Source organism: Leptosomus discolor, chromosome 11 (genome assembly GCF_034619465.1).
Source record: "Leptosomus discolor isolate bLepDis1 chromosome 11, bLepDis1.hap2, whole genome shotgun sequence".
Taxonomy (NCBI): domain Eukaryota; kingdom Metazoa; phylum Chordata; class Aves; order Leptosomiformes; family Leptosomidae; genus Leptosomus; species Leptosomus discolor.
The window spans coordinates 14045001-14068588 of record NC_141401.1 but is presented as its reverse complement, the minus strand read 5'-3'; the positions used below and the strand labels follow the sequence as shown (position 1 = coordinate 14068588).

Genomic DNA, 23588 nt, shown 5'->3' with positions numbered 1-23588 from the left:
GTTTTGAAATGATGTAATGATTTTAACAGGGCAGCTTGATCAACACACTAAAAGAAGTGCAGCCAACATCTCACATGGGAGTTCCCCGAGTATGGGAGAAAATCATGGAGAAATTAAAGGATGCTTCTGCTCAGTCAGGATTTATGAAGAAGAAAATGCTGTCATGGGCTATGTCACTTAGCTTAGAGAGAAACCTAAACTGCTCAAGCAGGTATGTGTTATAATGAGTGAGATTTCTGTCAACCTGAAAGTAGTCATCTGCTTGTAATTAATTATGAAGCAGCAGTGAGACTCTGAGAGTAAATGGGTAAAATTTGGCCTGGCAACACAGCAAATATAATGCAAGAGGGAGGGTGTAGTTATCACTTACAGAAGGCTGATCTTAAACATAGGTGGCTGTTAAAAGCGTCCCTCCATCCTCCCTGAGAACATACTCCCACTAACACGTCCCCCAACTGTTTTGAACAGGTTAGTTTTCAGACGGGAGAGTTTCTGACGCACTGCACTGTGCAAGTGCTAGTCACTGGTGTGAGGAAAGGGCATGAATTTGGAGGAGGTGTGTGAGAGGGGGCAAATTTAGGGGACAGCCGAGACAGCCAGTCTGGGATATGCACCCTGTGGGTAAGAACATCTCATTTCCACACAGAAACTCAGGGACATCCCCTGCTAATTCTCTGAGCTTTAAGTACATTATCTCTGTTCTGAATAACATTGGTGTTTTTCTCCATAAGATTGCCCAGACAAAGAATGTTGTGTAAATTCAAATATTAATTTAATTCACAATTCTTTCCTGTTCCAAAGTGGTTTTTTTTAAGCATGACACAATGCTAAGTGTGAAATTGCTTACCGAAAATGATATTCCAAAAGATTATGCAATGATACCGCTTTGCCTTGTCTGATAATTCAGCTTCTCAGATAGGTCCTGCAAATTTCAAATTCTAGTGGTATAGGTTCTCCATGACACATTTAACTGATAAAGAATCAGGAATGCAAGAGCTTTGTTCTATACAATATGTTTTTAAAGATTCTTTATGTGTTTGCAGTATTCAGACACCTCAAGACTTGGAGTTCACTAGCAATGAAAGACACTGAATAAATGAAAAAAGGACAAACATGTAACCTGTCCTTACTGATGTAACTTCTGTCAACACCCAAAACCAAATGGCAAATATATCGCTAAACAAAATCTGTCTGATTTTGTTTTGGAAGTTTCATAGGTTGCTCTGACTTACTGTCTCCTCCTCTTGTGTGTTTTGTACTCAGCAGTGATTTAAAGCAGTTCTGGACAAGGTTAGCAGATCACTTAGTGCTTGCAAAAATACGCAATGCACTGGGTTTTTCTTCCTGTCAGAAGCACTTCTCTGGTGCTGCTCCTCTCAATACAGAAACGCTGTATTTCTTCTTGGGTCTGAACATCACCCTGTATGAGGCCTATGGGATGAGTGAGACCACAGGCCCACATTGCCTGTCTGGGCCTTACATTTACAGGCAGCACAGGTAACTTCACTTTTTTTAACCTTTGTTTGTTGGGTTTTTTTTGAGATATGGAATGTTTCATTTTATATATGAGAAGAGTATTTATTAAGTTCAGCAAAGATCTTATCACTTATTTTATTTTCTCTTAATGTATTGCCTCTCTGTTGTGACTTTGGGACGCAAAATACCTTCCAGGTCAGAAGCTGAACACACTGCCTCCATAGCATGCCACTCCAACAGCACTGGAAGTGGTCTACAGCATTATATGCAGAACACAGTTACTAAATCTGACGTATATCCTAGCCCTGGCCCAGGGTAGGATAACTTTCAAATGCAAGACCTCAAATACAAGTGTTTTTACAGCTGAAGATACAGAGGGGAAAAAAACAGGAAGCACAGGGCAAGATAGACAGATGAAAAGTTCATAGATACTCTAACATATCTGCCCTAGTGAATTAATATTCCATAGCTTTCAAACAGTTGCAGTGCGGTTTTATTTATAGTCACTAATATTTTGATAGGTTTGGGGATTTGGTGTGTTAGACATCTTATCAATTATGCTTAATATTTCTATGCTCCTTGTGGTTTTTTCTGCTCTTCTCTGATAGCTGTGGTAAACCAGCACCTGGCTGCAGAGTGAAATTGGTGGATGAAGATACAGAAGGCAATGGAGAAATCTGTTTCTGGGGAAGGACTGTTTTCATGGGTTATTTAAATATGGAAGACAAAACAAAAGAAGCCTTTGATGAGGATGGGTGGCTGCATTCTGGAGATTTAGGAAAACTAGACGAGGATGGCTTTCTCTATGTCACTGGAAGAATTAAAGGTAATAAGCAAAATCTTGCTTCATTATCATTGAATCATTGATTGGAAAAGGTTGGAAAAGACCTTTAAGATCATCAAGTCCAACTGTTAACCTAGCATTGCCAAATCCACCACTAAATCATGTCCCTAAGCGCCACATCAAATCTTTTTAAATACCTCCAGGGATGGTGACTCCACCACTTCCCTGGGCAGCCTGTTCCAATGCCTGACAACCCCTTCAGTGAAGACATTTCTCCTCATGTCCAATCTAAATCTTCCCAGCACAACTTAAGGCTGTTTCCTCTTGTCCTATCATTTGTTACTTGGGAGAAGAGACAGACACCACCTCACTACAACCTCCTTTCATGTAGTTGTAGAGATCAGTAAGGTCTCCCCTCAGCCTCCTTTTCTCCAGGCTAAACCACCCCAGTTCCCTCAGCTGCTCCTCACAAGACTTGTGCTCTAGACCCTTCCCCAGCTTCGTTGCCCTTCTCTGGACACGCTCCAGCACCTCAGTGTCTTTCCTGTAGCGAGGGGCCCAAAACTGCACACAGCATTCAAGGTGTGGCCTCACCAGTGCCAGTACAGGGGGACAATCACTTGCCTAGTGCTGCTGGCCACGCTATTTCTGATACACGCCAGGATGCTGTTGGCCGCCTTGGCCACCTGGGCACACTGCTGGCCCATGTTCAGCTGGCTGTTGACCAACACCCCCAGGTCTTTTTCTGCTGGGCAGCTTTCCAGCCGCTCATCCCCCAGCCTGTAGCGTTGCAGGGGGTTGTTGTGAGCCAAGTGAAGGACCCAGCACTTGGCCTTGTTGAACCTCATACATCTGGCCTTGGCCCATCGATCCAGCCTGTCCAGCCTGGTATGGTAACAGCTATGGTAACTGTTCAGCACCGTTCAGTCACATGTCAGATGTAGCCCATCTAATTAAGCATCTTTCCTCTAATGCCAGCAGCATTGACCTAATAGGAAGGCAAAATACACTTTCCTACGATGCAAATGTGGTGTGCCCTATTCAGGTAAGGTTTCCCTCTAGTCTGTAATAGGTGGAGATGATTTCAGTTCCTACAGTGAAGCTTTTTATCTCCCAGACCTTTATTCAGTATTAATTATAATTAGTATTATAAAATAATAATGCAGGTTTAATGTGTCTTCTTCGATTCTAATGATCCATTAGGCTGTCCAGTCTCCCTTTGAATCTTGCTAAATTGTCTTAATTGCATATTAGAATGTTTAGACAGTAATGGGATACAACCCTTTGTTATGTAGAAGTTGATGCTGTAGGTCAGAGCTAGGTTCCTCTGGGGCCTTAAGTGATGTGTTTGCAGAGACGAGTATTGAAGCTTGAGAGCAGAAGGGAAAGTTAAAGCTAAAGCAATAAACCTCAGTATTGGGTATTACTATTACAGTACAGAGCTTGAAGTCTCATGAGAGTAAGACCGGTCACTTGCTTACTTGGAATACGGTATGTATTCAGAGCGGGATTGGTCACAGTCGAGATGTAACTGAAGAACATCTAAAAACTGAGTACCAGTCATTTAGAATATGTGATGAATCACTAGGGAAATAACACGGATGAGTGAATTTGTCATAAGATGACATAGTGTCCTGTTAGGAATCGGGACTTAAGTAGATACTATTAATAGCCTGCACCAAATGCAGGTATCTTGATTTTTAACTTGCTTTCTCGTCTGATTCATTTTCCTTTAGCATAGCAGTTATCAACTCCTAGTCTCATTCTGCAATAACATTTGTGTTTCACTTTCATCTTCCTTGATTGCTGAACTAATAACAATTACTCTAAATTACAGGATAGGTAGGCCATCTGGGATAAAATAACTGTCCAGTTTCATTAAAGTTTTAAATCCAAGTCCAAGTAAGGTAAAATCTAATAGGAGGTAGTAAAGAAGCTTTTCTTCTAGTGACTGACACAGGACTTCTTCCTTTGGTTCACTGGGTCTTACAAGTTTTAGGACTCATTAGCTGCAAAGCACAAAGATCTAGCTAGAGCAGTCCAGGGGGAGTATTTGTAGAGATGTGGAAAAAGTTGGTACCATTATTACAGTTGTCTGGATCAGCTGGGAAAAAGCTGACATCTCAGACAATGAAAAAATAAGTGCCAGAGAGACTGGTAGCGGATCTAAGACAAAGACAGGACTAAGGCAGGAGCATGGAATAAAAGGAAGAAAATAGACCTAGACAAGTTTGAATACACAGCTGACTTCAGTATGTATCTGTGGTTTGACAAAAGTCTCTCATTCTATAAACACAACATGTCCTTCCTCAAATGTGTGCAGTGTGTGACTAGGGAGAGAAGTAACTTTTGTAGTTATGAGATCAATGCCTATTTCATACCAGAAGGTTGACTATAGACTGGAAGTTATTTCTCATCGTAGTTGTCATGGAGCAGTAGAGATGGTAGGGCCCAAACCTGTGAATGTTGAAAGGGTGCCGTATCCCCTTGATTGCATCTTAAATTCTTCACGTTTATCACTGACAGGGAATCAGGTACCAACCTGATTCTTAATACATACGGTCAGGTGCATTATTACACAAAGGACCGATATACCATTTGCCTGCATTCTTTATTGAAACATGTTTTGAAATGCTGCCAAGACTATTATTTGAGGACAGTGAGAAGTCACGAGTGTAATGAAAGCAAGGAGTTGGAATTTACTTAGATAATACTCAAATTAGTAGTATTTCCAACAAATATATGCGTTATACTTCAGAATGAATGCATTCAAATAAAAATGCACATTTCTTTATCAATAGAATAAGGCATCACTACCGTTATTTACAGGCTTTAAAAATACCAAGATTCAGTCTGTCGTTACATTCCCCTCATGTCAAAAGTCAGGCAGGAATCACTGCTTCCACTGCAAACTTCCTCTCTTGACTTCTCCCTCACACTCCTCTCTCCCTTCTTGCCATGTGACTTGTATGGAGCCTTCCTGCAGTAGTAACTTATTTTTGTCTGACCCCTCTTGGTGGCTTTAAGAATTAGTTCTAATCATGGTGTTAGCAATGAACTTGCTTTTTTGGTGAGACAGCAACAGTAAAATAGAGCGTGAATGCTATGCTAATTTGGAAGCGATGATTGCTCACAGAAAAACTCCAGATTATACAATGGTGCCTTGAGAATAACTAACCTGTTACTGGATTATGTAAAAATTATCTGGAGCAAGTATGTTATACTGGGGCAGAACTGAGAACTTGAGCGCACATTTGAAAGATACTGGCATTTTTATTTTGAAGATAAATAATGAATAGGCTTGTCATCTTTGAAAACATTATCTTTGAAAAAACTCTTTTATTCTTTATGTCAGAATAAGAAAAGTGGCTAGATCCAGACATTAACCTGATCTTTGAAATTTATTTGAATTCAACTAATTGCCTTTCTTTTTTGCCTAGATTTGATTATTACAGCTGGAGGTGAAAATGTGCCTCCAATTCCAATTGAAGATGCTGTTAAAAAAGAACTCCCAATTGTTAGTAATGCTATGGTGATTGGAGATAAAAAGAAGTTTTTGTCAATGTTGCTGACCCTAAAGGTAAACCAGTTTTAATATCAGTTTCAGTGAAATTACACACCTGCACCTAACAAAAGAATTTTTAACTGTTTGTAAAAAGACCCAAAATTAGATAGGAGGATGTTAGTGGGAAAAAAAGTTTGTAGCAATGATAGACCAAATCCTGATGGTCTAAACTTGTTATGGTTAGATGATCTGCTAAACATCTACATGTTTACTGCTATTTCTTCTATACATATAATAAGACCTTTATTTTATTTAAATTCAAATTTTTAATTAAGAAATCCTGAAAGAGCAAGAAGTCTCTGTAGTGGAGCACAATAATAGCTTTTATTCTTACAGACAAGCAAAGCCAATAAATGTTTCTGTTACAGGCAAAACCAGTTTCTAATAGAAACTTTCCAACAGAAAAATTTCTTTACAGTTTGTTCTTTTCATGTAACACAAGAAGGATGACTGTAGAACAAAATAATTAATAGCTTTGCTTTTCTAAAAATTAGCACTTTATGTTCTGTGTACCTACATAGTGAACGACCCTTTAGTTTTTCTCAAGTTGTTCACTTCTACAACTGGTACTCCCTATCTACAGGTACAATAGAAATACTAATTTAAGAAGTCTAACTTCAAAGAATGCTTCGATCTCATGCTGTTTACATTAGACCACAGTAATTCAATTTAATGAGCTAAATGTTCCCCTGTAACAATGGAGTCATTTGGAAAATACAGTAGGAATTCAAGGTCTATAGATGTTTTAGGTCTGTTCACATCATCTACATATAAGTCAAAAATATTTTCATTTGGTAGCCAAGTGGAAAGAAAAGCACTGTCACCTGCTTTTTAAGGATTACAGAATGTTTGGCTGTTGATGCTGAACCTTCTTGATTCTTACTAGTCAGGGAGGACCTGATCAGAGAAACCTTTAATGCCTTGTAAGAGTGAGCATTTGATGATTCACTTCATTTGGCATTTTAGAGTGTGCTGGACCCAGATACATCTGATCCCACTGACATTCTCACTGAGCAAGCTAGAGACTTCTGCCAGAAGACTGGTAGTAAAGCCACTAAAGTATCCGAGATTGTAGCTACAAGAGACCAGGCGATCTACCAGGCCATTCAGGAGGGAATCAACAAAGTCAACATGAATGCTACTAATAGGGTTCATTGTATTCAAAAATGGATAGTCCTGCCAAGAGATTTTTCCATTTCTGGGGGAGAACTAGGTAAGATTTATGGATTTATATTGAGGTATACACACAGTAAAGAGGCTGCTGATCTAAGAGTATTCAAATAGTTTTGTATGCCGGATTCTGGGTACAGCCACTAGAGGGAAAGAAAAAAAACTTTATGCTGTGTGTCTTAAAAGAATACAAAAATTGGATTTTTTGCCCTGTACCTATGCATCAATCTGTGCTATTTACAAGTACAGCTCTATAGTTAAATTTCAGATTGCTTTAGGCAGTTACACAATCAATTCTAGTTAATTTCTTGTGTATTACAGTATTAATAACTTCCAGTAATAATACTGAAAATTTCTTGTTAAAAAAGAGAAGCGAGACATTGAAAGCCTGACAGTGCAGCCCCACGCACATCAATAGGCTCTTTGAATAAACTGAGAATTGTGTAAAAGCTTTCAAAAACATCATCCTTTTAATTATTTTTTAATGAAAAAAGTAGTAGTAGTCAGTCATCACCCTTCTATCTGCAACTCCCTTTGTAGGCCTCATGCTTATGGGGAAGCACCTTACATACCGTGCTTGCTTCTCACTTCTAGCAGGTATCTACACTTACAGAGTGGGAGTTGTTCTTCTAAACAGGCTCTTCAAATAAAAAATCTTAGGAACCAAAGCTCAAATTGAGTAGGAATTTTTGTTCCTATTTCTGCTATTGTGACTAACTCCCTCTTTTAAGGTCCGACAATGAAGTTAAAACGGCTCACTGTGCTTGAGAAATACAGAAATGAAGTAGACTCCTTCTATGAAGAATAAGAAGTCTTTCATCCAAGCATTAGAACCATCTGTAAGCTAAAGATGTTCCTAATCAAAAGCATTAATGAAGATTTATACTTGTTTTGGTTTTGTAGTCTATAGAACTGATCTCCTAGAAAACTGCTGTGTCAAGTTAGTTGTTCCAAATACTCACCTGATCATCTGTCCTCTTTTTACAAAGCATCTACACAGTATGTCCATTTTCCAATACTGTTTTTACGCAATGACCTAAATGATTAAAAACATCCTCTTGTGTTGTATAAAGCAGGTAAAACTAATTAATTCCTCTAGACTGAAACACAAACACTTTTTTATACAGTCATCTTCCTTTTATTTTTTCACTCTATAGGACATTGCCTGTAGCTCCTTACGTATTTTGGTAGATCAGTAGTTAGCACTACTGTTTAATGAAACTGTGACACTACTCCAGTGATAATTATTTAAAAAAAAATAAAATCAAAAGGGCTGGTTTTTTCCTCCCAGAGAAGTTTCTTTTTGTTCACTAACACAATATTTCAGAACCTATAGACACTTATCTTCCATTTCTACAGTAGAATTCAGACTTTTTTGAATTTCTTTTGTGAAAACAGCAGCTCATAATTTCTTAAATCCATGTTGAAATAAGCGTTACTATTTCTCTTAAAACCAAATAATCAAAAAAGCTGGGGGAATAGCTCCCTGAGACTGAAAGACATAAAGTAGCAACAGCAAATACAGGAGCTCTCCTATTAAAGTGCTATTTAGAACAGAAACTTCTTTTAAATTGTTTACAGTAATTTAATAATACTTTATAATTATAAATAATAAAAATAAATATTTAAGTAAAAGTTTAAAGCGATGTTTGTCAGTGTGCATCTGCATGTTTCAATATTCACATTGTATTAATTCTGACAAATGTCAACTGCGTTTCTTCCTCCTCATACAAAAAATAAATCCTATTGTGTGTAGGACATACTTGACAGAAAGTTGTCTAAAGGGTTTGCTGTTAGTAAGTGATCTTTGGCAGAGAGTTATGATAGCTAACACAAGCAGGTAGGCTACAGCCACTGTTCTTGGTCAAAAAAATAATGCGGAATAGGCTATTCTTTCCATGAAAGTTCCATTACCAGTCTTACAGCTCTTACAGACTTAAGATTTGTTGCAAGTACCAATAATCAGCTCAACATACAAGACACCATAGCAGCGTAGGATTATAAAAACAAAACAAGCAATAGGACTTTGAAAAGTTTATTTTTCCCCATTTTGTGCGCAATGGTAATTCAGAAGTTCTTTAACAATAGTAATCTAAAGGAAACAAGGAAGCAGCAGCTTGTAAAACACAGAAATGTTGCCCTATTCACCAAAAGCCAAGTGCACGAGGATAAATGCATCCATATTTATTCCAACAAATCCCTCCTCCAATATGATGTTAGACTGTATTAAAAAAGCTGGGATGCTTACTTCATAGAGTGACACCAGAAATTGTTACTCAAAATTGATTTTACTTCTGAAACAACCAGCCTAAACAGTCTTAATAGAAAGTGACTAAGTGGAATAATATCTATTAATAGAATTAATCTTTACGAAGCCTGGTTCTGGCAGTAGGGATAATCCTGTGCTATAGTCATCAGTTTTAAAATACTCAGTTTTCTTGTACGGTATACTAATGGAAGCATACCTTAAGACATACAGATCAGAATGACTCGTACAACAATCTGTATGTGATGAAGGGAGGGAAAAGAGTTGCTTTTGCACCCATGAAGCTTAGTAAGCAGGGACAAAATAGCCTCAGATCCCCTTGAATAGGGATGAAATGTATTTCTGGAACATAGGCACCAGAACTAAACCTCTGAGCTGTCTTAATCCATTTAGGACTAGTCCCTTACATTCAGAGCTTCTAGAATAAAATTACTAGTCAGTATAGTAAGACACACTGAACTATGCATAAAAGTACAACACAAAAAGCATCCTAGCAGAAGTCATGAAATATTTAGTATAAATTTGCAAAGTTAATACTTTCCCCTCACAATATATGGCAGAAGTAATTTTGTGTAATTTACTCTCATTAGAACTCTGTTGTAAAGTGTGTTTCAGAGCGCAAAACTTGTAAGAATTATTTTGGTATATAGATTTGAAAAATAATTTCATTTCAACATTCTCACCCCTTGCTGGTTAATGGTTGTGGGCTTTTTCAAAATACATAAATAGACTGACTCTCTAGAATTTTGTATTACTTTATTCACGCCCTTGGAGGACAAGGCTATATTTCATGAATCACCAGAGTATCTAAAGTGGTTTTTTCATTGCTTTTAACAGGAAATTGCTATTTTAAGTTATTTTATACCCGTCTCTGTTTATGAAGGTCATCTTGTGCTATTGTTAGGCTGAAAACCTGTCTTTTAAATTTCAGCAAGATCAGTAAAGTAGGTTTTAACCATTAAGGTGCTTTTATATTTCACCAATTCTGCTACTGGTTTATTTGCATAATTTTTCTTTGTGGAAAGTAAAAACCTCTAGTTGAAATGGAAAATTGTAGACAGTTCCAGTGGCAATAAAAGAATTCACTTACATAAAAATGTTCACCAGGTAGAAAAATAAATAAATAAGACAAAGCACTTAGAAAAGTCCACTGAAAGCAGGCACAAGCATAATTTGTAGCCATTTGGACTATATTTATTAATGGAGAGGCCCTAACTAAAAAGCTTGCTCTCTTGAGAAACAAGCAAACTATATGCATATGGATATCAGGTTACATACAACGTACTTTGTGTGATGGGTCCTTTCAGAGTTAGTACAAGGAGCACGAGAAAAGTTTAGTCTGTGTCCTGTACTCTGCGGCAGATCTCCTCTGTGAATTCCGAACACTTGGCGCTACCTCCCAAGTCTTTTGTCAAGACCTGAAAGAAAGAAAAAAAGAGTATTACTTAAATGTTTTACGGGGCTAGTGTTGTCTCTGAGAAGTCCTATATGTTGTTGTTGTATCTTGTGTGCGGGTACTAAATAGGGGTGAGAAGGAATACATCAAGTTTGAGTTTTCCCACGTCCCATATAGCCTTCATCAACAAGGACTATGCAGACTGAAGCACGCAGAGAAACCTTGAGTATGAACGACAAGTATTATGTGACCAGATTTCAACATTATTTTATCTTAAGTACAGAAAGAAAGTGCATTTGGCCAAAGCTCCCCTAAATCCCTTTGCCACATAATACTATAATTAATTATTTAAGTTTTCAATAAGAAGTTTGTCCTTTGGAAGTAAAATGCATATATGAAGGCTCAGTGCAAAGGCACCTAATTGAGAGCAATTTAGTAAGGTTTTGGGGTTTTCCTTTTTTTTTTTTTTTTTTTAAAGGAAACCTACACAGAAAAAGCACACATAGCTCTTAATGCTGCTTGTTAAGAGTTCTTTAAGTTTGCTTAGTTTAGTGAAGAGATAGAAAAATTAAAGTTAAAAGAAACTTTTTCATCATGTACAACTCCCGTCTGGCAGCATGAAGATAGTAAAACCAAAAAAAAAAAAAAGTAGACAACGTTGCTTATCCAGCCTAGCTAGATTAAAATCATTAGTTTTTACATGACACACAGAGATCTTAATTAAATGGCTGAGGGGAAGGTAAGAAAGGGAGAAATAGCAAGCATGATAGGCAATCAAGGTTACTATTTTAGGATCTTGTCATTTTAACTGCATTATGCCTTTTTTTTTTTTCAATTTAAAAAGATTCTCTCCATTGTGAGCATATAATCATAACATTGTCAGTAACTAGTAAACAAGTAGCCACGTCACAAAACTTGCACTATGTCATCTTCCATAGAATTACTGACCTGCAGATGGAGCATTGCATTTCCAGAGCAGTAAATGGGAACTTTACAGGAGCTCCTCTGTATTCACTTGTAAGTTTAGATTTTTTTTTTTTAACTGGCTCCTACACAGTAAGATAGCTGCAAACAGACCACTTATGAAATGATGACAGCTTTTTGTTTAAGCATGCTTGTTACTTTTAATTACAAAGCAGCTTCTTATGTTCCTGCTCAAGATAACTGAACCAGCATGGCTAACTACTAATCCTCTGTAACTGCCATCTTCAGGATCTTTCCAGCTATGTTTTGAAAAGATGGATGTCAAAGTAGGTGAGTGAAACCAATAATGTTAAGAGCACAAATTCACGTCAGATTTCAGAGCATAAGCCCCCCCCCGAATATCCCTTTTGAGTCTCAAATCTGGAGACACCTACTGCCAAAGGGAAATCACATAAAATCATAAGGGAAAAAGTAAATACTGGATAAAAACTGTTCTTTTGTAGTCCAAAAAGGAGTGAAAGTGGTTAGGAGGAAAAAAGAAAATAATTGACCTGAAAAAGCAGAAGCAGAAGTATTACAGTCAAGACTGAAATGCTATAAATGAAGGGGATGATTAAACCTGTGAAAGGCAAATGAGTGTCCTTCACTTCAGGATCCAGATTTAAATATATATGCTTTGCATGCATTATAAACTTCACAAGTGAAATACCACTGGTTACTTAAACCTCTAAACCCCTTCATGAAAAACAGACATCCAGTTCTAGCTTTTAGAGTTAACAAAGCTGTGGAAGTGCAAGATGAGCATTACTGAGACACAGGGAATGCTACAGCCTGTCCTTATTACTGAGCTGGGCAGATTTAATACCACCAAAGATAATATAATTACCATCAGAGAAGGATAGTGACACTGCTCGTGCATCAGGTCAGCACAGCAGGTCATCCACTGTTCTGGTGTTAACGTTCTAAGTAAGTTAATTTTTGCTGTGATAGAATACTATTTTAATTCACTGCATTTATTTGCACACCCTCATATTACCTTTCCATCTTTAATTGTATCAAAGCAAGCTGTCTCAATTTTTGTGGCGTGTTTGTGTAGTCCCATGTGACGCAGCATCATTACAGCACTCAGAAGAAGGGCAGTTGGATTTGCCAAGTCTTTTCCTGCAATGTCTGGTGCCGTTCCATGAACCTAGAAATAAAAGTGAACCTATCTGTTAGGATGTCAATAGGCTGATTAAAATGTCCGAGGCAATTCAAGTGTATGCCAGCAGCCTGAAACATAGTCCTCATGCACAAGCATGTTAAAACAGGACTTACTTCACTGTGATAGTTAGTGGAAAGGAGATAGGAAAAAACAGAACAATTCAGTTCAAAGGCATCAGAAAGGGGGAACTAGGTCACCTACTATCTCCCAATTGTGCCCCTCAAGTTCTGTTTCACAGAGGGTATTCATCTTATGAAAAAGAGGGAAAACAAAGCGTCAGTAAAAGGACTTGCAAAGACCTTTGTGTAAAATACATACTTTAACTACTCTCTCTGGGTGAAGCTTCAGTGTCTTCACAGTAAAAAATAGTTTTGCGGAGCACTTAATTAAATGACAGAGACATCCTATGTCACAGAAGTTTTAGATTCTCAAGTTGAGACAAAGTAGTTATTAGTACTAAACCTTGCATAATCGACTTACCGATTCAAAAATCGCAACTCCATTAGCACCAATATTTCCACTTGGTGTTACTCCAAGACCCCCAATCAGTCCAGCACACAAGTCACTGGAAAAAAAAACCACAAGTTTTTTCCATATGCAGTTGCCTCTCTGCAAGGTATTAAAAAAATATTTTTGTTTCTCATTTTGTTCCAACAATAACTTATTTTATATGCCCACACAGTCTGAGAATAATATTGTGGAAGAACAGATGCTGTTAGCCATTGGTACTCCATTGGAACATGTGAAAACTTGTAGAAGTACTAGCAGGAGACAATTTAATAAAGGAAAATTAAAGGAAATTCCAAATAATAGAATAAAGCTGCTTAAGACACAGGCACAACAAAAAGTACTCAAAGCACAGAATATGTGTAGAAGTCTCAAAAACTGTCAACAATTGTACGGTTCCCCTGTAACTATCAAGAAGTCTTATTTCCTCTGAAGAGGCCATGGAACTACTTTTCATATGTAAAGTCTTCCTAAAAATGTGGAAGAGTTTTGCTCAGGTAGATGAATTACTAGTAATGTTAAAGTTTATTGCATGTAGCTTAAGGAACATGTTCCAAGTGACACCAGACTAGCTCTCCCCCCTCTCTGCTGAACAGCCTGTAAGTCACAAGTCTGACATTAGTAGATCATCAAACATAAGCAATTTGCATTTGGTTTTCTCCAAAATTAACACTGGGAAGGACAAACCAACTGTGCCTACAACTATCATATTGTACCCTCAAAGTTGAACATACTGATCAACAAGGCTCTTAAAACTCTGATATTTTAGTATACTGTTTTATTGCCTACAACTTAGCTAATCAAGGACTAACAAGCAGGAAAGTTTGGATGACCTTGCAGAACAGTATTTTAAGTGTAAGCTAAAATAAACCAATTAGCTATATAGAGTCTGGGCAAAAAAATGGATACAGTCTACATTTGTCACTGTAGGTATTTAATGCTTCAAGATAAAGAGATTTCCTTCTGTTCCTATTCAGTCCAAGAAACCTGTTTGCATTATGTTCATGCTTTAAAAAAGCACTATGGGTGAGACTTTGCCCAGTGACAAAGTGCCCTTCAAGAACAGACTCAAATTTATTCAAAATTTTTAGAACTATGACATTCTTTACAAAATTTCTATGAGAACTTTTAAAATTGGTGATACTGAACGAGGTAAAGTGAGCAATAGTACTGATGATGGGACTCATCTGATTTGATCTCTTTTAGTTAACAACATAACAGCTTCTGTGAGGGCCCTATGGACTCCTCTACCATTTCTTAAAGCAAGAAGCATTAGTTGGAGTCTGATTTTTCTTAGAGGTGACAGACAGCCTTACCAATTTTAAGAGAAGTTCAACATTTCTTCTTGTATGTAAGTTACCTTTACATTTATTATCTGTACAAAAACAGGAGATGGATTCTAAGATTGAAATAATTGTCGAACTTTTAAACAAATTCTGATTCAGGCTATTTTCTCAATCTCTCCTTAGAGGTGCAAGAAGAAGCAATATTATGTTATATACTTAGAAGTTCAGATTAAGATAATTAAATACGGTAAATTTACGTATAATTACATGTTAAATACATGTAAAATTAAGTGAATTTACACTCTACCTAAACATTTTACAGAACAGAAAATGTATGCTGATGGATTTTGCCTTCAAGACATTGAGTACCTCTAGTATTAATGTTGTTCAAATATGAAATTTAATTTGAAGATAAGGAAAAAATACAATACATAAAACAAGAGCTGGCAGGATATTAAGAGGCCACACCTTTCGTTCTTCAGTGACTATGCAGAATCATTTAAATGTATGGCTAGCTTGCTGTAAACATCATGGTCCCACAGTCTTCTTACCCAGTCGATTTTAGTGCTTAAGATTAGAACGTTTTCCCCAATCTAAGTAAGCGTTTTTTTATTACAGTTTAAGCCATTAAATTCTTCACACATTTGGAGAAATTTCTCTTCTGCCCCATCTGAACAATATTGATAGCCTCCATAAGCAGAAACTTCTTTTCAAAATAAGATGTACATTCTCATCATATAGCTCCTCCAACCAATATATTAATAATTGAAGTGTAATAATACCATCCTTTCTTCCCATTTAAAGTCTGATTTATAAAGTTTTAAACTCTGGATGCATGAAATCATCACCCATCTGGGTAGCATATAACCTAAGTAACTGTCTGGAAAGTAACAGTATTTTACGTGTTGAGTTAGTTTAAATTAAAATCTCCATACCTGAGGATGTCACCGTACAAGTTTGGCATAACAAGCACATCAAATTGTGATGGATCTTGAACCATCTATAAAGAAGTATATTTTCATTAAGGTTAAGAATTTAAACTAAAAAATAACCACAATTAAACCAGACAAATACTCACATTCAGGCACACAGTATCCAGATACATTTCATTAAATTTAATATCTTTACAGTTTTCTGCTGCTTCCCTGCATTTTCTCAAGAAAAGCCCATCAGACATTCTCCTGCAATTAAGTAAGCAAGAGAACGTTGCAGTTATTGTTAGTAAGCAATACTGAAGATAAAGAAAAATGCATGCAACAGAGGATTAAATAAAAATCTTAAGAGTGCAGAAACTTAATTTGTGACAAATTATCCCTTATGTTAAATATAAATTATACTTTAAATATATTACAGTCAGAGAAGTTTTGCCTTTTAAATTTCCTTCTAATATATTTTTCCATCAGTATTTTAACAGGCATACATTAATTCTCAGAATGACTCATATTCATTTACTAAAGGCTTACTGAGTTTGTAAAGGTGGTGTCACATAATATTACATGTGTTATGACTCAGATCAGTACAAAGTGGCTTGGAAACTGTGAAAGACACTAGCCATTTTCATCCTCAGTTTTTAAATTCAATTTCCTAGTTTAAGACTATTTTTAAAATAAGAGCTTTGCAAGGAAAGTCAGAGGATTACTACAAACTTAGTAATAAAAACATTAGTATATAATTATTACAGCCCTATCAATACTGGGTCAGTATTGCCCATTTTACTTAGGAGGCAATTACTTATTTCCCATTTTACTTACTCCCAGTAGCATCAACAGAAGTTACACATTTGAGGAAGATTTAAAGCTATTTATAATTAAATGGATATTACTATTTTGTTCTTCTCAAAAAGAAGTGTCAACATACATAATATTTGCCTTGTGCACAGCAGTAACATGGCTTCTCTGGTTATTTCTGGCATACTCAAAAGCAAATTCTGCAATACGCTTGCTAGCTGCTTCTGTGATCAGCTTGATACTTTGCACAACACCTTCAACAATCTGAAAGAGAGTAGTTCCACTGGTAGTAAAAATGTGAGCTCATTTGTCAAGTCACTAGTATAAATGTGTGTAACAAAGTAGTAGAATTCTCAGTGAGGCAGTCCCAACATGGCATTTCACAGGAAAGTGACTTTTTTATGGGTAGCAAACTTGAAAAACACCACCCAACCTCTTGGTACTAGGCCCCTGAGACGGGGAAAGTTATCCTTCACAGAAAACCCACCACAAACACACCACTTCCAGCAACATACCACGTGCTCAATTCCACTGTATTCGCCTTCTGTGTTCTCTCGAATTGTGACAATGTTCACATCCGTGTATGGGGTTTTGTACCCTTCAATTGAGACACAGGGACGTACGTTTGCGTAAAGGTCAAAGGTTTTGCGCAGAAGCAGATTCATTGATGGGTGCCCTGCAGCAATTGGGGTCTTTAAAGGCCCTGAAGAAAAAAAAAAAACAACCCCAAGAATGAATGAGAAGATAAAGCCCTCCATGAATTTTAGAGTTGAAACTGTAGGTAAAGTAGTACTCTTACAGAGGACCTCCAAATTCCTATTTAACCCTTATGCTGAAACGCCACAGAAATCCTCTGTGCCATCGAGTACTACACAGTCATGTTAATCAGCTGTTTAAAGGCCAAATTTTGACCCTTTCCTGGAATAGGAGTTTCTACAACACGTTTTCACTGAAAACAACATAAAAAGATACTGTTCATTAGGAATATAGGTTTTGCATACTATTGTACATCAACTGCATTAGAAACATATTCTGCATAGAGTCCAAAGGTTGCTATGTAGTAACATATTTCCCAGATCTATGAAAGTTATAGCTTTGAAATGAAGGGCTGTTTTAAGATTACAGAGACTACATGTCAGTCTGTCCCCTATAATTAGCCATTTTATTGTGCCACAGATGAAGGACTTTGGCTTTAAATCAGACTCATGATAAAAACAGCAGTATTTAGTATCTTCGTATTAACCCCTGAAGTACCTTTTAATCCCATTTTGTTTTTATCCATGGATTCCTTGGCATCTGGAGGTATCATCCACTTCCCTCCTGGTCCTTGGATGGCTGTAACATTCCTCTCTTCCCACTGAATAGGAGCCTAAACACATTTACTCTATGTTAACTTAAACAGCATGACTTCTGCTTCAAGTTGTAACTTCCCTTTCACAAAAAGGTGCATAAGGAATTTTGTCCAGGCCTTCCCAAACCAAATTTTTTTCTGGTAAGCAAAAGTAAGCATCGGATGTTTGAACTCAAAAAGAAACCGCTTTTAAAAAATGTAATTAAGTGAGTGAAAATGAAATAGTATGAGCAACATATCATCATAAACCTGAGTACCACACTGCCCCCCTAGGTGTCATATACACGGAAATCATTAGAATTGCAATATACATGCTCTTGCTGTCAAGCTCTTAGAGCTGTTGAGTTCCTTGTATACAAGAGGTAAGACATTGAAAACCAGAATTCATTGAGAACTCATCATCCATACTGCCTGGAAGACAGTATATAATATAGATATATGTATGTTATCTAACTGAAAATCTGCAAGTGTTCCACAATGCTTTCTGAATTTGGATTCACCACAGGAATCTTCTAAGTGAAGACAGGCTGCCACCCATTCATTTCATCAGGAAGGACGACAAAGGAAAAGATACAAGGGCTTTCATAAGGAAACAGAATCAATCTAAGCATCAAACATACTAGAGAATCCCCTTTAAAACAAACAAATCTGGTTAAGTATTGCAAACATGCACTCACACACAAACTTAGGTTTTATTCCTCAACACCCCCTGCTTGACTCCTCAGAAACAACCAAAACTATTACAAGGTTTTCATACATAATTAAAGAGAACTTCACTTTTTCCAAATCTAAGTCAGATAGTTGTAATAGAAACCAAATATATGCCTTGGTGCTGTTACTAAGGTGGTACAATTTAACAGGCATCTTTCTTTAAGAGCTGTATTTCCTTTCAAGGAAGCTCAACAAATTCTGGTGAAGTTCCTCAGATAGACAGAAAACCAGTTCTTGGGTGTACTTAGTTTTCATATCACTTAAGTGAATGTGTTTGGCAGTGCAGCAGTTTGATTTCTAAGAACAAGCCAGTCCTTTCACACACATGTTCATCTGCACTGGAAGTCACAATGAATGAAAGAACATCCTCTACCAGTTGCTCAGGATTGCTACCCCAACAAGATGATTTCACATGATATATGGAGTTTGTATTTCCAAAAATTAAACACAGCATTTGCTCTCAACTATCTACTTTTCTGCCAGCTAACAGTTTCAAGCCCTGCCTTGATATCACAATCCTATCTTTTATTACCTGCAGCTTTAGACTCTTTCTATTGTGGAGAACTTTTAATAGCTTAAACATGACCTGATCTTTTGGAAGTTAAAACATTTTTCATACACCTAGTTAATAGTGGTTGTAGTTAAAACGCTTACAGCAAGACAAAGACGACTTACTTTGGCAGCATCAAAGATCTTCATGACAGCAGCAGAAATCTCAGGTCCTATGCCATCTCCTGGGATTAAAGTTACTGTTTGTACCTAGGTAAAGAAATATCAGTAGTACAACAAATGAATCCTTGTTTTCTACGTAGAAAACATTTTCATGTGTTGTAGGAACCAAGTACCTACTAGAAAAGAAAAGAAAGTGTTCGTTACCAAATATTCACTGTGAAAAACAGCAGCACTGGACAGAAGTGAGAATGACTAGCTTGCTTTCAAAGGAGTGTGCAAACGTTTTGAGAAAAGTGTTTAAAAATCTGCCTACTATCTATTCTGTGCCTATTATATCTACTTCAAAATACAGAGGTTTAACTTGAAAGGCAGGTTCCTGCTCAGTACTCCTTGAAATGAATGATCTCAGGATACTTTCTTCTTGAAATTTGGAGGAGATAATATTACCTAGTTTTGGCTCTGTTACCCATTTGTCTCCAATATTATCAACACACTAATACTGACACACGCTAGAAAAGATTACATTTATGAAAAGCTACATCCACCTTAAAAAAAAACAAATCTCATGCATATCTAAACTTCTCAAGTGACTTCCTATAAATCTCAGACCCGTTTTTAACAATACCAGGTTAATTTCCTCCCATAATGTTCTCAGTCTTGTTTCTTTTATCACCATCAAACAGATGAAATAAACTGCACAGCCCAGGCTCACTGAATAACGGGAAGAAAGTACTCTGCTTTGATCAAAAAAAAAAAAAAATTGTGATCACTATTCTAATTGTACGTGCCCCAGCTCTTTCTGTTTTATTTAAAGATTTCCAACAGTTCTTTAGGGGCTCATTATTACCAACAAAAAAAGGCAGCTAAGATACAGCATTATTTGCAAAACCCCAGTTAGAATAAACTCACAAGATATGTTTCCATCCTTCTCCACACAAAATATTCAGAATTTCAGTATATATTGACTGATTATTTTAACTAGTTTGAGCCAAAGAATTTCACTGTGTACAACAAAAGAAGCAGAGCTTTGATAAAAGAAAGAACACTGCTGTTGAGCAAGCATGAAACCGATGGAATGCCTCAAGATTAGTTTTGTGCTGTCCTTCATTGTTGCTTCACAGCGCACCAGGACTCCACCTGAGCCAGTGAACGTTTCACCTGAAACAGCAATGTGGTATAAACGGAACCAGAAGTGCCTCACCTTCCAAATCTGTTTATACTGTATAAGCCACCCTTCAGTTTCTTTTCTAGCTGTTCTACCTGCTGGTCTATAAAACTTATAATTAAAAGCCACAGTTCCTCTTTAAAAATTAAGTCCTGCCTAAGGGCGCATGCAGCGGTGCTAAGCCCTGCTTCTGCCTGAGCAGTTTTCAAGGCCACCTTCGCTGGGAAAAAAAAAAAAAAAAAGGTCCGTGGGCACTTCAAACACATACACATAAAGAAGGTAAAGCAGCTACATGGAAAGACACAATCACTGTCTAAAATACTTTACAGAGGGCCTTGAAAAGGCAGAACTTCAGATGCAAGGTATTCTAAAAGCAGCAGTCAACTAAATCTAGTGCTTGGAGGAAAATCGACAAAATAAAGAAAATTAGAAGCTTCTCAACAATCTACTTTGCCCAGTATTTGCCCATTTCCAGATGAGTTTCAGAAGACTGGCTTATGTCCATTATTTTGTGAAAAGCTTCCATGCCACTTCTGTCTTTTGCCACAGCCTTCTGTATTATCACTTATGCTTTAACATGCAATTGCCAAAGACAGTAATGAACCAATACAAATCAAGCATGGTTTAAGAGCATATATGTTCACTTATTTAGGTCTATTTTTTGAGAATGTAAAAATAACAACAGCAATCTTATCAAAGTAAGTTTCTGAACCCCTTTCTTGAGAAACTTCTTAAAAGAAAAAAAATGGTACTATTATACTCACAGCACTACCAAAACTTCTGGTCACCTGTTTTTGGTTTTTGAAAGCACCTAGCAATCGAGAAACCTGTAAGAATAGAAAACAAAAATACGCTATTTGAGGACACAAATGGGATTTTTAAAAGTTAATAATATTGCAGCAAATCTGCATTCTAAAATCATACTGCTTTAAATTTCCTATCTCAAACTAGGATAAAAATCCAAATGGAACAAGTGTAACCACACTTTGCCAGGTTGCTTTCTAGCATTCTGTGCACTAACACCTCGTGGGTATTCTTAGCACAAGGCAAACCCAGGACAGCCGCTTTGTGGTGTGCCATACTCTCCAGTCTTGCCTGGGGGCGAGGGGAAGTTACTGCACAATAACCTGACCCTTGCATACTACACACGTGAAGTAAGGTTGCAGTAACTCTAGCTAAACAGATGATATGCTAAAGATTAAGATTTGTGGAAAGCAAAGTGAAAAATCAACCTTTCACTAACAGTTGGGTGGACAGTATCTTTACACATTTTAGGTAATGTTTCCAAAACTATTTTGCATTAGTGTCACTTCTTCCATTCAAACCGTGGCGAATTTTGTTCTTCCACCTTTTACATCTGTAGGTTTTGTACCGTTGCCTTCTGCGTGCCTGACAGTTTTTAAAAAGTGTAATTGAAATGCACATTAAAGACAAAATTCACCATAGCAACAACTCTACACAGCATAGCCAAAGAATTACACCTTCTAACATCTGAATATTCTGAACTGGCATTAAGCTTCAAAACTGGGATGATATCTCAGCTTGAGCTCCTGCCTAGCTGAGCACCATGGACAAAATCCCCCATCGTACCAGTATCGATACTTAACTGCAGAAAAATCACAGCCTCCCAATCTGACCCTCCTCTCCACGATTTTTCATGCCTATATTACACTTAAGAGTCAGAAGACTTCTAAGTGTAAACAGACTCACACTACTTCAATTCCACCATTCTCACATATGTGGTCTGTCTGCAGCTTTGAGGCTAGATAGGAATGTATTTGGCAATTTGTATTCCTCTCCTGTCCAATTTGCGTTTGTTATCTCTTCACTGGCATGTATGCTTAAATGTATGGCAAAAGGGACAAATGATGTCTAATACAATAGAACTAGAAACAATAGAAACAACTAGAAGCAATACAATTCTCATACATGTTGTGGGAGAAGTAGTTTAAGCTAGAATTTATTTTTACTTGCAACCCAACATGAGATGTACAAGACCAACAGGCAAGCAATGTCGACCCTAGCAAGCCCTGTATTTGAGGCAGCAGCTGGAGCAATTAAACGAAAATGTGAAGTTGATTACAGAAGTGTAAGTGCCCTCATGGTACAGTTCCCGCATAGAGTCAGGATTCACATTCCTGAGTAGCTCTGGAAAGGGACAGAAATGGTGGGCCTGGCACATTATACTTAAGTTCAGCATCTGTAACACTAGCAGAGAATCGGGCTAAACAAAATTGATCCGTTCTGACCTTAAAGTCATAATTAACTCTTGACAGTTCTTCCATGTTTTAGCAGATAGGTGAAGCAGGGCTTCCCCGATGACTTAGCCTCCAACAGGCTGTTATTTAAAGGCGCCAAAGAAATGTCATTGACCCGAGGCAAGCAGCAGCAGCGTCTCCGTGACAGCCCCAGGAGTGACGGCTGCGTTTTGGAACAGTTCAGAGCCAGTAAATCCCAAACGGCCGGTAGCGGGGCAGAACGCAACCTGACAGCGCCCGGGAACTGTTTTTTCCCTGGAAGACGGAAGACTCCGGAATGACAGGTACCGCAGGCCCCGTGAGTCCCCGGCACCCCGCTCGCCGCTGCTGCCCGGGGGCTCGTCCCCTCCGCGGCCTGACTGCGCCGAGGCGCCCTGCCGGCGCGGTGACCTCTACGCCGCGACCTCCCCGCCAGGGCGCGCCGAGAGGGATGGCGCGGCGCTCCCCCTGCCCGGCCCGGCCCGGCCCTGCCCTGCCCTCCCCTCGGACGCCCGCGGGCAGCAGCGGCCGCTCGAGTACTGGCCCGCCACGGACCCTTTCCGCCGCCGCCCCGGGGGTCCGCTCCTGCGGCTCTCCGCCCCACGGGCGCGCTGCCAGGGCCCGGCGGCGCCGCGACCTTGCGGGCGCGCGGCCCCCCGCGGCAGCACCGCCTCAGGCGCCGTCGAGCCGCGGCCAAGGTCACATGCGCGCCCCGGGCGGCGCCCGCCCCAGGCGGCCCGGGGAAGGAGCTCGTCCCCCCTCGCCTACCGTAGGCATCCACGCGGCTGCAGCCATGATGCTCCCAGGCACCGCGGCTCGCTGAGGCCCGAGAACACCCGCGCTCGCCTCGAGACCGGAACCGGCGCGCGGCGAGCAGCACGCCCCGCCCCCGCGGCCATAAGGCACCGCCCCCAGCAGACTGCCGCTGCGGCAGCGGCTGCGGTAGCGCTGGGGCGGCGGCAGCGCTGAGGCGGCAGCGGTCCGTCGGCCCCCGCCGTCCCTCGGCCAAGCTCCCGGCGGCAGCGCCGGTCCGAGCCTCCCTCCTCATCCTGCCCCCGGTAGCGGGGATGCCCCCAGCCCTGTGTGGCGGGAAACATCCCTCCCTTCTCCCCACCCCGCTGGCCCGCTGAGGGCGGCGCGCTCGCTC

General features: G+C 38.9%; 2 protein-coding genes across 2 annotated transcripts in view; one reads left to right on the top strand and one right to left on the bottom strand.

The window, feature by feature from the left end:
* ACSBG1 (acyl-CoA synthetase bubblegum family member 1) overlaps positions 1 to 8559 on the top strand; it is a 44320-nt gene extending 35761 nt beyond the window's left edge. The window contains exons 10-15 of the mRNA XM_086471325.1: positions 30 to 211; positions 1264 to 1497; positions 2085 to 2302; positions 5701 to 5840; positions 6792 to 7038; positions 7727 to 8559. Of these exons, the coding sequence (XP_086327451.1) occupies positions 30 to 211; positions 1264 to 1497; positions 2085 to 2302; positions 5701 to 5840; positions 6792 to 7038; positions 7727 to 7803 (1098 nt within the window). The 3' untranslated portion in view covers positions 7804 to 8559. The remainder of the gene's footprint in view (positions 1 to 29; positions 212 to 1263; positions 1498 to 2084; positions 2303 to 5700; positions 5841 to 6791; positions 7039 to 7726) is intronic.
* Positions 8560 to 10595: 2036 nt separating this feature from the next.
* Positions 10596 to 23236, bottom strand: IDH3A (isocitrate dehydrogenase (NAD(+)) 3 catalytic subunit alpha). The gene is made up of 11 exons (XM_086471607.1): positions 23210 to 23236; positions 20969 to 21031; positions 19043 to 19126; positions 17560 to 17674; positions 16821 to 17008; positions 16436 to 16569; positions 15657 to 15759; positions 15514 to 15578; positions 13266 to 13350; positions 12618 to 12770; positions 10596 to 10679 (listed from the first exon to the last, which is right to left on the bottom strand). Exons 1-11 carry the CDS (start codon positions 23234 to 23236, stop codon positions 10596 to 10598), a joined length of 1101 nt encoding a protein of 366 aa, XP_086327733.1.
* Between the last annotated feature and the right edge of the window lie 352 nt (positions 23237 to 23588).